Source organism: Oncorhynchus mykiss, chromosome 28, assembly GCF_013265735.2.
Source record: "Oncorhynchus mykiss isolate Arlee chromosome 28, USDA_OmykA_1.1, whole genome shotgun sequence".
In the NCBI taxonomy this organism is placed as follows: Eukaryota; Metazoa; Chordata; class Actinopteri; order Salmoniformes; family Salmonidae; genus Oncorhynchus; species Oncorhynchus mykiss.
Window position 1 is genome coordinate 36,028,272 of NC_048592.1, and position 14,360 is coordinate 36,042,631.

The window sequence follows — 14,360 nt, forward strand, 5'->3', positions numbered from 1 at the left end:
CAGCTGCAGAGAAGCATTTTGGGTGTGCGAGACTTGACATCAGAAGAGTCACAGGGTGTGTTAAGGGGTGGTGTCCCATCCTTTCAGGTTGTTGGATTGAGGTAGGACTAAAATATTTGAATAGTGGAGTAGGGTGGTGTTATTTTTGTGTGTGTGTGTGTGTGTAGAGACGGTAGGGGTAGTTTTAAAAAAAACATTCAAGCAAAGTATAAGCAGGTGGCGGTATAGGCGGTATAAGCAGGTGGCGGTAATGCAGCATTTATTGGATGCCAACCCGCTGTTAAACCTCGTCGAAGAAGAAGAAAAATAGAAGGAAGTGTGTAGAAACAGACGAGCTTCTTACACGAGTTGTAACTCACATTGGAGTGAAATACAGAATTGAAATGTCCATGGCCCAGATTGTACCAGGACAGTTTGATGATGCGGACGAATCAAACAGGTGTCGACAAGTATCCTTTATAGCCTTTTACTGCTAGTCGTACTTATATCCTTGTTTGTTGTTGCTAGCATGCGTGGCATTGGCATTAACGTTAGCTAGCGTTAGCGACCAACCACAGGCATATAACTAGTTATAGCTAAGTATTTAGCTATTTCATTGTTTGAACAACTTATTGGATACGTTTAAAAAATAAAAGAAAAGCGTGTTGAATTTATATTTCACAACATGAGTTTTGACTAAATGATCTAGCTAGCTACTTTAACCAGCTAACTATCACAGCCGGCCGTGATTAGGAGTCCCACAGGCCGGCGCATAATTGGCCGGGTTAGACCGGGGTCGGCCGGTTTGGGCCGGGTTAGGGCGAGGTTGGCGAATTTGTTCTTAACTGACTTGCTTAGTTAAATAAATTAATGAAAACTCTAGGAGAGTTGTGTCCGTGTCCTGTGCTTACTCAAGTGTTAGCTCGTATCCAAAAGGCCGGCAGATGGCGATATTGTTGTACGCAGCCTTGTTTATACATTCATATCCACCGGTGGACCGGTTCGTACATAACATTCTCCATTCAGGTTACAAATTGCGTTGATTTCCTCCCTAACTCAATTTAATGGCGAGAAAACTGGGAAAATATGTATACTTTCCATATGAAACACAATTTCACACAATCATGCGCCAGAATATCGCCATCTGCCGGTCTTTAGGCTGGCTAGCTAGTATGAAACGTTATCTATAAAACAAGGTAGCCCATGTCTCTTTACATTGCATTTAGCATTGCAAATCTAGCAGAGATTATTCAAGGAACGTATGTAATGACTCAAGACAAACAGCACACTGCATGTCATGTATTGCCCCTCTCCCTTTGTTCATGTAGCTAGCTAAGTCAATTATTTGTTTTCTTTCTGTCAGTGTTTCAATGTACAGAGCCTGACCACTAGCTATGTTTCTTTTAAATAGTGTTGCCATCACCCAACCAGCTGAGGAGATGCTTGCAATAGAGGGCCAGGTCAGTGACGTTAGTCTGGAAACACCATATCATGATTTGTGTGAATATGGTGATGATGAGGAGGAGGAGGAGGAGGAAGAAGAGGATGATGATGATTGGGACTGGAATGAGACTGGGGACTTGACAAAACGCTACATGGCTAATAGAACAGGAATGAATCACCAGGTAAGTTCAGAACCTCGACATGGATTTTGATAATAATCTGCTCCCATAGCAGGAGCCAATATTGGGTATATGAGACAATGAAGCAAATTGATGTCATCTGTTTTTTGTTTTTTTTGCAGGCAAATAAACAAAATCTTAGTAACAAATCACAGAAACTGTCAACCCCAACTGACAAGGCTCTGAGGAAGTTTGAACACAAAATTAATTTAGGTGAGTTCAAGTAGAATTTTTAGTGCTGAGCGATTAACTGAAATTTTGGCAATTTTTCATTTTTAAAACAACTAATTGACTACTGTTCAATTATTTTAATTCAATTTCGTTCTGTTTTCTTTCTGAGCTCAATGAGCACATTTCAGTTTCTCTCGAGATAAATCAAGATCCACCCTGAACTGTGTGCCGTAGTAGGGATTTGTAGTTTCCAACAGGCCAATATTCTACATATTTTAGTGCATAAAACGTGGTAATTAACTACAATGACCATAATCCATTGCACATCTACCTGTACAGTCTGTTTCTTTTACGCCTGCTACTGAAGAGACAAGCTTGCATGATTGTGAGGTCATATATAGAGAGCAGCAGTTGCTTAGCAACATCTCTACCTGAAATTATGAAAAGGATTGATGGTGTTCGGCATGCCTTGTTTACTACAAAATAGTTATTTTGTCAGACAGCATAGGCAGTAGCTTTATAGAGACGACTTGGAGTAAAATAATCAAGTAATATAAACAAGAACTGAAATATTTTATTAAAGTAATGTGGATAAATTATGGTTAATACTGTCATGGGACTTTTATTCATTGTTTTATTTGGGGTACAGCATTCAACTCAAATAATCGCAAACTGGTATTTTTTTTGATAATCGAACAGGAACCGAACCGACCTCAAAGCACCAATCGCTCAGCACTAAGTATTTTAGCTGTGTAGATGGATAATACAATGTGAGAAGTAACTGTATAGAGCGCTGAATGTGTTTGTTTTACTGTAGATAAGCTCAACTATGCTGACTCTGTGATCAACAAAGTGACCGTGATGCAGAAACAACAAAATGCTGACACGTATGTAACCTGTCACTGAACATGACATTGCACTGCTTGGAGTAAAGAGTACCTTTTTATTTCTGTTATTGTATAAAAAAATAATTTTGTTGGCTGTTGTGGTTACTTCCGCTAGGTTTCGAGTGAAAGACAAATCTGATCGGGCTACAGTTGAGCAGGTGTGCTTTTAAAAATAGTTTTATTCCCGTTGGAGTTTTATAGTGTATATGTGTGTTTTTTTTTGATAATCTGTGTGTGTGTATATATATATATTGTGTGTGTGTGTGTATTTATTTATTTTACACATAAATGCATACAATGCCTTTGGGAAGTATTCTGACCCATTGACTTTTTCCACATTTTGTTATTCAAAAATGGATAAAATCATTTTCCCCCTCATCAATCTACACAAAATACCCCATAATGACAAAGTGAAAACAAATATTTTGAATTTTTTTCAAATGTATTAAAATTAACAGATACCTTATTTACATAAGTATTCAGAACCTTTGTTATGAGACTTGATCTTAAGCTCAGGAGCATCCTGTTTCCATTGATCATCCTTGAGCTGTTTATTCAACTTGATTGGAGTCCACCTGTAGTAAATTCAATTGATTGGACACGATTTGGAAAGGCACACGCCTGTCTCTATAAGGTCCCACAGCTGACAGTGCATGTCAGAGCAGAAACTAAGCCATGAGGACGAAGGAATTGTTTGTGGAGCTCCAATACACGATTGTGTCGAGGCACAGATCTGGGGAAGGGTACCAAAAATGTCTGCAGCATTGAAGGTCCCCAAGAACATAGTGGCCTCCATTATTAAATGGAAGAATTTTGGAACCACCAAGACTCTTAGAGCTGGCCACCCAGCCAAACTGAGCAATCTGGTGAGAAGGGTCTTGGTCAGGGAGGTGACCAATAAGCCAATGGTCACTTTTGACAGAGCTCTAGAGTTCCTCTGTGGAGATGGGAGAACCTTCCAGAAGGACAACCATCTCTGCAGGACTCCACCAATCAGGGCTTAATGGTAGAGTGGCCAGACGGAAGCCACTCCTGAGTAAAAGGCACATGACAGCCCGCTTGGAGTTTGCCAAAAGGCACCTAAAGGACTCAGACAATGAGAAACAAGATTCTCTGGTCTGATGAAACCAAGATTGAACTCTTTGACCTGAATGCCAAGCGTCACATATGGAAGAAACCTGGCACCATCCCTACGGTGAAGCATGGTGATGGCAGAAACCATGCTGTGGGAGTGTTATTCAGCAGTAGGGACTGGGAGACTAGTCAGGATCGAGGCAAAGATGAATGGAGCCAAGTACAGAGAGATCCTTGATGAAAACCTGCTCCAGAGAGCTCAGGACCTCAGACTGGGGTGAAGGTTCACCTTCCAACAGGACAATGACCCTAAGCACACAGCCAAGACAACACAGGAGTGGCTTCGGGACAGGTCTCTGAATGTCCTTGTGTGGCCCAGCCAGACAGAACCTGGACTTGAACACGATCTAATATCTCTGGAGAGACCTGAAAATAGCTGTGCAGCAACTCTCCCTATCCAACCTGACAGAGCTTGAGAGGATCTGCGGAGAAGAATGGTAGAAACTCCCCAAATACATGTGTCGAGCTTGTAGCGTCATACCCAAGAAGACTGTTTTTTTATTTTTAGTAAATTAGTAAACATTTCTTAACCTGTTTTTGTTTTGTAATTATGGGGTATTGTGTGTAGATTGATGCAGGGAAAAAAACAATTGAATCAATAGTACTAAATCAGAGTTGAAAGTGACGTTATTTTATGTGGTAATGGCATTCTGTTTGGATTTCATACCTGATTTCAGTGTTAGCGTAAGCCTGAGTAACAGAAAATCAACAGTGAATTGATTTCCTTATTGTTTGTTTGAAAGGTGTTGGACCCGCGGACGCGAATGATTCTGTTTAAGATGCTCAGCAGGGGTGTCATTTCAGAGATCAATGGATGTATCAGCACAGGCAAAGAGGCAAGTTGATCCCACAACGTCATGAGGCAAATGTATCCACCACTGTGGAACACTTGGGCCTCCCCGAGTAGCGCCGCAGTCTAAGGCACTGCATCTCATTGCCAGAGGCATCACTACAGACCCTGGTTCGATCCCGGGCTGTATCACAACCCGGCCGTGATCAGGAGTCACCATAGGGCGGCGCACAATTGGCCCAGTGTCGTCAGGGTTCGGCCGGGGTAGGCCGTCATTGTAAATAAGAATTTGTTCTTAACTGACTTGCCTAGTTGTTATATAAAAAAAAAAAAATTGTGGGCAACTTATTGTCCTACGAATGGCATATTCAGTTTCATTATTTCAAAGTGCTTTTTACCAACAGGCAAATGTTTACCACGCAACCACTGCCAATGGTGAGAGCAGAGCCATCAAGATCTACAAGACCTCCATCTTACTGTTCAAGGACCGTGACAAATATGTTAGTGGAGAATTCAGGTGAACAGCATTTCCTGGCTTGTCTAAGATGGTGTTATAAAACCAAGACCTTTAAGTAACCGTATTTCAGAAGGGGTTGATGTGGAACTAACTATTTGGTGCAGTCTGTTGTGTACCATAGGAATGGGCATTTGAAAGATTCTGTGTTGGATATACTCGCATTGAAAAATATTTGAGTACTCGCATGTTAGCGTTTTTTAATGTGAAATAGGGCTGAAAGAGATTTTTAAAAAATATTTTTTTACTGCACTTTACCTACTCTAGAAACAAACGCATATTAGTTGATTTTGTCAGTGCTTAGAAATGTAACCTGCTAAATAATTGCAATTTTATATTGAGTACCTGCATGCGATTATTAATCCAATATAAACTAATCGAGTACTCACGCCCATCCCTAGCGTACAGTAGACTTGGATTGCATCAGCCATGTTTAAAGCTGATGAAGTCTGTCGTCTGCCCTCCAGGTTCCGCCATGGCTACTGTAAAGGAAACCCCAGGAAGATGGTGCGAACCTGGGCCGAGAAGGAGATGAGAAACCTCATCAGGTGAGCATCCCCAAGATGAGCCATGGAAAAAGTAACCTTGGTTACGCTTTATTTTACTCCCGGTTTAAGGTGGTATTTACCCCTTTACACTCATACCCATATACTGGTTGCAAATTGCAGATTTGGGCAATGATAAGCGCCTAAATCGGAACGCAGTGGCTGTACAGTAACATGCAATACATGACGTCATAGCTCAGACTGCTCTTCACAGCTCTGTATGGGTTTTGACTGACGAGACGATCTGAACATGAGCATTGCACGCGACAAGAAGTTGCGCCCGTCCCTCCCGTAATAATTGGGCAACTTTTGCAAATGGTTTGTCTGAGTGAGAGAAATGCTGTAAATTAAGAGAACCTTATGTATTTTGAAAGATTATTTTATTTTTATGCATATGGACTTTCTGTCATCTTTTATTCCAGCTCATGAAACATGGGATCAACACTTATTTTATTTTTACATGTTGATTCTATATTGTTGTTCAATATACTTAGGAAAAATGCACACTTTGGAGAGGTGTGTGTGTGTGTGTCCACTTGGAGACACCAGTTAGTCCTCTGCCTCAACCTCTTGTCATTCTCTTATGTTGCACCTACAACACATTGTCCAGGAATATTGTCATCATGTTACTCAAAGTATCCAGAGGATTTTCAGATGTCGTTAATGTGGCAGTGAATGTAAAATACAGATCAAATCAACAGTGCAATGTTTGGATTCAGTCTCGTCAGTTGAACTGTTGTCCTCAAATTTGGTCTAATAATTTTCCCATAATCTCCAAACTGTTTCAATTGCTACCGTGCTTATGCATGTACTTTTCATATTCCTTCTGTAAGAAACATTTCAAGTTAGTGTAAATGGTTAAGAACCGATACCAGATACCTTCTGGAACGTCAAATAATTCAACATTATTGGGTAAACTACCTGGCACCGTTGGGTTAACTACCTGGCACCGTTGGGGTGACTACCTGGCACCGTTGGGGTGACTACCTGGCGCCGTTGGGGTGACTACCTGGCGCCGTTGGGGTGACTACCTGGCACCGTTGGGGTGACTACCTGGCGCCGTTGGGGTGACTACCTGGCGCCGTTGGGGTGACTACCTGGCGCCGTTGGGGTGACTACCTGGCGCCGTTGGGGTGACTACCTGGCGCCGTTGGGGTGACTACCTGGCGCCGTTGGGGTGACTACCTGGCGCCGTTGGGGTGACTACCTGGCGCCGTTGGGGTGACTACCTGGCGCCGTTGGGTACAAGCCTACGCTTGTGTCAATGAATCACCTTTGACCCTAAATTCACTAGTTTTAATTAATTTTGAAAACTGACTGAAAAGGGGAGGGACTACTTGGACTGTCCAATAAGAAACGCTGGTTTTCCGTTTCACTTGCAACACTCTGTGGTGTGCCCGAAAGAATACGACCCTGCGTTTTTGCTTGTCTCTTCGTACTGCCTGTCTCCAGGTTGCAGACGGCAGGCATCCCGAGTCCGGAGCCAATCATGCTGCGTAGCCACGTGCTCCTCATGAGTTTCATCGGCAAGGATGACATGTAAGTATGATCAGGCTTCGTTTCTGTTTTGACATGTCAATATTATATACCGGTTACTATGTCTGGCTTAAAGGTTGTTTCCTAGTTCTATGTGTAAGTTCTGGTTTTATCTAGCCTGTATGTAGTGAAGCTGTGGTCCAAATCAATTCTCTCAAAAAGGACAAACAATTCACTTATTCAACTGTTGTCATTGCTAATGTGATGATTTGAGAGCAAACAAGTTTAATAGGGGGTTTTGTTCTGGAACTTCTGGTAACTACTGTTAAGGCTGTTATGTTTTTCTATACTTTAACTATGTCAATGTTGAACGCTGTTGTTTTTGCTGCTGTGTTATCGCAGTGTGTGGTGTTTGAGATGCATTCTACGCAGGTCTGCACACACATCTACGTTTACTATATAGCAAACTGATGAACGTGGATGCTTCTCCTGGCTTTGAAGATCTGTTTTAATCTGTATCTCTGGTCCCAGGCCTGCTCCTCTGTTGAAGAACGCTTCCCTGTCCGAGTCCAAAGCACGCGAGCTGTATCTCCAGGTGATACACAACATGAGGGTTATGTACCAGGAGGCCCGGCTGGTCCATTCAGACCTCAGTGAGTTCAACATGCTGTAAGTTCCCTCTTGTTATCTGATGTACGTGTGTGTGTGAATTACACTTATTAGTTATATTCATAAGGTGTTTCTTCTTCGTGAGATATTCATAGAGAATCAATGGTGTTGTATTGTACATTGAAATTACCATTTTGAATTGAACAACAGGAAATATTACTGATTGTGCCTTTAAGGAAAAACACTTCCATTGGTGCAATTATGGAAGATACTGGGGTTGACTAAATTGATGCATTCAATTGTTTATATATATATATATATATATATATATATATATTCAATTATTGCTTATCTTTCAAGGTACAACGACGGTGACGCCTACATCATCGACGTGTCCCAGTCTGTGGAGCACGACCACCCCCACGCTCTCGAGTTCCTGCGCAAAGACTGTACCAATGTCAATGGTACGTGTGGCCCAGGCCCGTATTCACACAGTCGCTAGAGAAAGAGTTCTGATACCGGATCAGTTTAGCCTTTCACCATCATAATACATATGACCCGGGGGGGGGGCTGATCCTAGATCAGCGCTCTGTGACGTTGTCAACCAACCACAGCCTTAATGCTTGTGGGTAATAGAATATTGCATTTCTAAAGCACAGATGGTTTCTTTTATTATTTGACAAAGCGTTCTAATATTCTAAAAGGTTTTTCGAAACAAAACATGAATGAAAGTTCTGTTTTGTTTAATATCGTCAAATGTAGCTACATTTCATCTGAGATTGCCGTAACTCCAACCCGACATGCACGTAATATGTGAAACACAGAGGTTAATGTAGACGAGAGGTTATAGGACAAGAGGCAGTGCATATACTAGGAGTGTCCCGTGCCTATGGTTTCTGTTGGAAGTATGAGGCTCTGAGTTTGGATAAAAGGCTCGATGAGATTTGGTCCCGTGTCCCTCAGACTTTTTCCTGAAGAGAGGGGTAGCGGCGATGACTTTGCGCGAGCTCTTTGAGTTCGTCACCGATCCCTCCATCACCAGCAGCAACATCAACCTCTACTTGGAAAAGGTAGGGGGGGGGATGTTTCATTTGATGTGAAGTTTACTTATCTACACGATTGAATCATAACCGTATGCAGTTTTTTTTTTTTTTTGTATTTGTTTTGTCAAGTGAAAAAGTTGCACTGTGGGATGCTCCGTGCGTTTCTGTACACGCTCAGTACTCAGCGAGCATGGCCGTTTGATATGCCTGTGTTCATGGTGGCTCTCTTTTCTTTGTAGGCGATGGACATTGCTTCCGAGAGGACGGCAGAGGAGAGGTCCAATCAGGATAGTGTGAATGAGGAGGTAAAGTCTTTATTATTTTTTAGATCTGATAACCATGAAGGTGAAATGTTTTTTTTTGGGTTCCTCCACGATATTCTGACGTTTTCTCTCTTTTGGTTTATGGTTGAACTGTGACAGGTGTTTAAGAACGCGTACATCCCACGCACACTTACAGAAGTGAGCCACTACGAACGTGACGTGGACGCCATGACAAACATGAAAGACGACGAGTCCTCGCACAACATGCAGAATGACAACGTGAGTTGAGTAAAACCCTGAAGTCACCGCTCAAACACACCATTCTGACACCAAAGTAGTCGACAACCCCCTAACTCATGGTTCACTTTACAGGTTTCTCTACTTCCTGATATTTATTGTTACTTTTTTTTCAGTAGCAATGTGATTGAGCCAACCCCTACACTGGGATTTATTAATCTGGCTCTTCTGTATTAATGCCTGTGATCTCTTTGATATAGATCCTCTACCAGACAGTGACGGGCCTGAAGAAGGATCTGTCTGGAGTTCAGACAGTAAGTCAAACTCAATGCCACCCTTTTCCCATGTGAATTGGCAGCAAAGGTTGCGTGTCAATTAAAGAGAGGTTGATATTTTTTTTATAGAGGTATGGCTTTCTGTGGCGACTGTCAACTGAAATAAACAGATTGTAATAATGGCTTCTAATTGAGAATAAAGTAATGTGTGGTTGTGAATATTTTTACCATGACCCTGCATGAGTTGAGGAATGTTAAGTAGTATGATTGTTTATTGACTGTTGTAAATGTTTAATTGTTGACTGTTATTTCGTCCCTCCATTTGTAGGTACCTGCCCTGCTCCAGGACTGTGATGTAGAGGAGAGCTCAAGTTCAGAGGATGAAGATGAAGATGAGGATGGTGGCAAACAGGAGTCTGTGGGAGAGGAGTCTCAGATTGACAAGAAGGTATGTTTCTATTTAAAACTGTGAAGGTGAATTTGTCAAGTAATCTTGCAATATTTAACTGCTATCAGCAGATTTAAAAAACAAACATCTTATTGCATTGGAGGTATGAATAAAAAAATAAGGAAATGACACAATTGACCACCAGAGGGAGTGAGCACCTTGTGGTTATTGTAACCCTGTAACTGTGCCCACTACTTTTAGGTTATTACATGGCCTAGACAAAACTAAATCTGGAGCATGTTCTGCAAATATCACAAACTATTTAGATTTCTTTCAGTCTGAATTTAAGTCACCTAAAATTACATCAATGCTTTAATCTGACATTCTATACTCAAACCTGTTTCTGCATTTCTTAGGAGATGAAGAAACTGGCCAAGGAGGCCCAGAGGGAAAAGAGAAAAAACAAAACACCGAAACACGTGAAGAAGAGAAAGGAGAGGGTTTCAAAGATGAAGAAAGGCAAATGAGTGGACCCAGTAATCAAGAATACACCAGACCTAAACATGAACTTTTATCCCAGTGACTTCATGAACTGATGTAAACCTCCGTGCTCAACACACACAGGCCTTCAGTAACACTGTAGTGAAACTGGTGAACAGTTGTGCAGTATTAGGCCACACTAACAGACAGTGAAAAAATATGACATGTTTATTATATAAGAAGTATGTGGGCAAAATATTGTTGACCATGTCAGGTGTTATGCACAATGCTTTAGTGTTTTATGATAATCGCTATAGAAAAGCAGTTCAATTAAATGTAAAAAAAAATATCTAAATGAAGTTGTACTTTACCTTGAAACATTTTACCAACGAGGTTTCAAGGCTCTTCTATGTACAGTTACTGCAACAGTTTGCAGGGCAGGTGCTCCTAATGGTCTGTACTAAAAGCTAGTCATTTAGAAGCCAAAATAACCACATGAAAATTGTGGCTTGCAGCCAGCCAGTCCTCACATTGTATAGGGATGGAAATAATTAAACATTATTTACCATGAAATACTTAATTTCACTTTACTGATTTTATTGTCCCCATAGGGAAAATGTATTTTTTTCTGGAAACCAATTGCCTGCATTTGAATCCAAGACGTTATTTTATTTAACCAGGTAGGCCGGTTGAGAACAAGTTCTCATTTACAACTGCGACCTGGCCAAGATAAAGCAAAGCAGTTCGACACAAACAACAGTTACACATGGAATAAAAAAAAAAGTCAATACCACAATAGAAGAAAAGTCTATACAGTGTGTGCAAATGAGGTAAGGCAATAAATAGGCCATAGTGGCAAAATAATGACAATTTAGTAATTAAACACTGGAATGATGTGCAGAATGAATGTGCAAGTAGAGATACTGGGGTGCAAAGGAGCAAAAAAAGAAATAACAGTATGGAGATGAGGTATTTGGATGGGATATTTACAGATGCAGTGATCTGTAACCTGCTCTGACAGCTGGTACTTAAAGTTGGTGAGGGAGATATGAGTCTCCACCTTCAGTGATTTTTTGCAATTTGTTCCAGTCATTGGCAGCAGAGAACTGGAAAGAAAGGCGTCCAAAAGAGGAATTGGCTTTGGGTGTGACCAGTGAAATATACCTGCTGGAGCGCGTGCTGCTATGGTGACCAGTGAGCTGAGATAAGGCGGGGCTTTACCTAGCAAAGACTTATAGATTACCTGGAGCCAGTGGGTTTGGCGACGAATATGAAGCGAGGGCCAGCCATCGAGAGCATACAGGTTGCAGTGGTGGGTAGTATATGGGGCTTTGGTGACAAAACGGATGGCACTGTGATAGACTGCATCCAATTTGCTGAGTAGTACTGGAGGCTATTTTGTAAATGACATCGCCGAAGTCAAGGATCGGTAGGATAGTCAGTTTTACGAGGGTATGTTTGGCAGCATGAGTGAAGGAGGCTTTGTTGCGAAATAGGAAGCCGATTCTAGATTTAATTTTGGATTGGAGATGTTTTATGTGCGTCTGGAAGGAGAGTTAAGTCTAGCCAGACACCCAGGTATTTGTAGTTGTCCACATATTCTAAGTCAGAACCGCCAGAGTAGTGATGCTGGATGGACGGGCAGGTGCTGGTAGCGATCGGTTGAAGAGCATGCATTTAGTTTTACTTGCATTTAAGAGCAGTTGGAGGCCACGGAAAGAGTGTTGTATGGCATTGAAGCTCGTCTGGAGGTTAGGTAACAGTGTCCAAAGAAGGGCCAGAAGTATACAGAATAGTGTCGTCTGCGTAGAGGTGGATCAGAGAAGCACCAGCAGCAAGAGCAACATCATTGATGTACACAGAGAAGAGAGTCGGCCCGAGAATTGAACCCTGTGGCACCCCCAGAGACTGCCAGAGGTCCGAACAACAGGCCCTCCGATTTGACACACTGAACTCTGTCTGAAAAGTAGTTGGTGAACCAGGCGAGGCAGTCATTTGAGAAACCAAGGCTGTTGAGTCTGCCGATAAGAATGTGGTGAGTGACAGTCGAAAGCCTTGTCCAGGTCGATGAAGACGGCTGCACAGTAATATCTCTTATCGATGGAGGTCATGATATCGTTAAGGACCTTGAGCGTGGCTGAGGTGCACCCATGACCAGCTCGGAGAGATTCGAAATGGTCGGTGACCTGTTTGTTATAACTTGGCTTTCAAAGACCTTAGAAAGGCAGGGTAGGATAGATATAGGTCTGTAGTAGTTTAGGTCTAGAGTGTCTCCCCCTTTGAAGACGGGGATGACCGCAGCAGTTTTCCAATCTTTGGGGATCTCAGACGATACGAAAGAGAAGTTGAACAGGCTAGTAATAGGGGTTGCAACAATTTCGGCTGATAATTTTAGAGAGGGTCCAGATTGTCTAGCCCAGCGGGTTTGTAGGGGTCCAGATTTTGCAGCTCCTTCAGAACATCAGCTATCTGGATTTGGGTGAAGGAGAAATGGGGGAGGCTTGGGCAAATTGCTGTGGGGGGGTGCAGGGCTGTTGACCAGGGTAGGGGTGGCCAGGTGGAAAGCATGGCCAGCCATAGAAAAATGCTTATTGAAATTCTCAACTATCGTGGATTTATCGGTGGTGACAGTGTTTCCTAGCCTCAGTGCAGTGGGCAGCTGGGAGAAGGTTCTTATTCTCCATGGACTTTAGTGTCCTAGAACATTTTGGAGTTTGTGCTACAGGATGCACATTTCTGTTTGAAAAAGCTAGCCTTAGCTTTCCTACTGCCTGTGTATATTGGTTCCTAACTTCCCTGAAAAGTTGCATATCGCGGGGGCTAGTCGATGCTTAACCATTGTGGGGTGTCGCCAATGCTTCGAGCAATTACTTTTGCGCAGACAAACCGTTGTGTAAAATGTATTTGTTTCGAGCTGTGAAAATGTATTTGCCCCTTTTCTGATTTCTCTTTTTGATACTGAATGTTAACCGATCTTCAAGCAAAACCTGCTATTAGATAAAGGGAAGCTGAGTTTATAAATTATACTAATTTAAAGTTATGTAACACCTAATTCCCCTGTGTGCAAAAAGTAATTGCCCCCTTACACTGAGTTTTTTTTACATTTATTTAACGTTTTTAACTAGGCAAGTCAGTTAACAAATTCTTACTTTACCTTGTCAGCTTGGTGATTGGATCCAGCAACCTTCCAACCACTAGGCTACCTGCAGTCACTAACTGCCACCAAAAGCTTCCTGTAGTTGTCGATTGGTCTCTCACATCGCTGTGGAGGAATTTTGGCCCATTCTCCAATGCAGACATTTTGGGAGTTTACAAGCATGAACCACTCCTTTCAAGGTCTGCCACATCTCAAAACTTGCTTTTTAACAATTTTCATGTAGGCCTTTTTTGCTGCATGACCCAGCTGCGCTTCAGCTCACAGACGGATGGCCTGATATTCTCCGGTAGAATTCTCTGATACAGAGAGGAATTCATGGTTCCTTCTATTAAGGCAAGTCGTCCAGGTCCTGAGGCAGTAAACCATCACACTTTCACCACCATGGTACGAGGTTCCTTCTGTGGAAAGCAGTAATTGGTTTTCGCTGGACATAATGGAACCTATCTCATCCAAAAAGTTGACTTCAGTTTGACATAAAGCACGTAGATAGTCATCAAGACTCTTGGAAGACTGTTCTAGGGACAGACGAGTAAAAAAAAGCATAACTTTTTGGACGACAGCTCCCATTAGGCCACCTCCACTATGTACTGGTGACACCAGGCCACTTCCACCATGTACACTTGTGCCCTGTATTTCCTGTTTGGGAGTAGTTGGTAAGGCGTACGAACACCCTGTGTGACCCCTTCACCTCCAGTCCTTGTATTTCTCCTGCAAGTTTACATGCTATCAATCTGAGGAAAGATCATTTTTAACCAAGGTTAATTGAATTTGGAACTATTTCAATATGAAA

At 42.2% G+C, this 14,360-nt stretch overlaps 1 protein-coding gene across 1 annotated transcript; it reads left to right on the forward strand.

The window, feature by feature from the left end:
• Positions 1–275: 275 nt before the first annotated feature.
• Positions 276–10,991, forward strand: riok1 (RIO kinase 1 (yeast)). The gene is made up of 17 exons (XM_036966583.1): positions 276–439; positions 1,391–1,604; positions 1,724–1,814; positions 2,590–2,659; positions 2,775–2,817; positions 4,537–4,629; positions 4,988–5,100; positions 5,565–5,645; positions 7,095–7,181; positions 7,650–7,787; positions 8,088–8,191; positions 8,691–8,797; positions 9,010–9,075; positions 9,193–9,312; positions 9,531–9,584; positions 9,874–9,993; positions 10,350–10,991. The coding sequence occupies exons 1-17, from the start codon at positions 384–386 to the stop codon at positions 10,458–10,460; spliced, it is 1,668 nt and encodes a 555-aa protein (XP_036822478.1). The 5' UTR covers positions 276–383; the 3' UTR covers positions 10,461–10,991.
• The last annotated feature ends 3,369 nt before the right edge of the window (positions 10,992–14,360 follow it).

What these genes read in the sequence shown, in the direction of transcription:
- riok1 (XM_036966583.1), top strand. Translation starts at nt 384, where the DNA reads ATGTCCATGGCCCAGATTGTACCAGGACAGTTTGATGATGCGGACGAA. An exon ending in CTCAGTGAGTTCAACATGCT is followed by an intron (nt 7,788 to 8,087) that starts GTAAGTTCCCTC and finishes TTATCTTTCAAG; the next exon opens with GTACAACGACGGTGACGCCT. An exon ending in ATCTGTCTGGAGTTCAGACA is followed by an intron (nt 9,585 to 9,873) that starts GTAAGTCAAACT and finishes CTCCATTTGTAG; the next exon opens with GTACCTGCCCTGCTCCAGGA.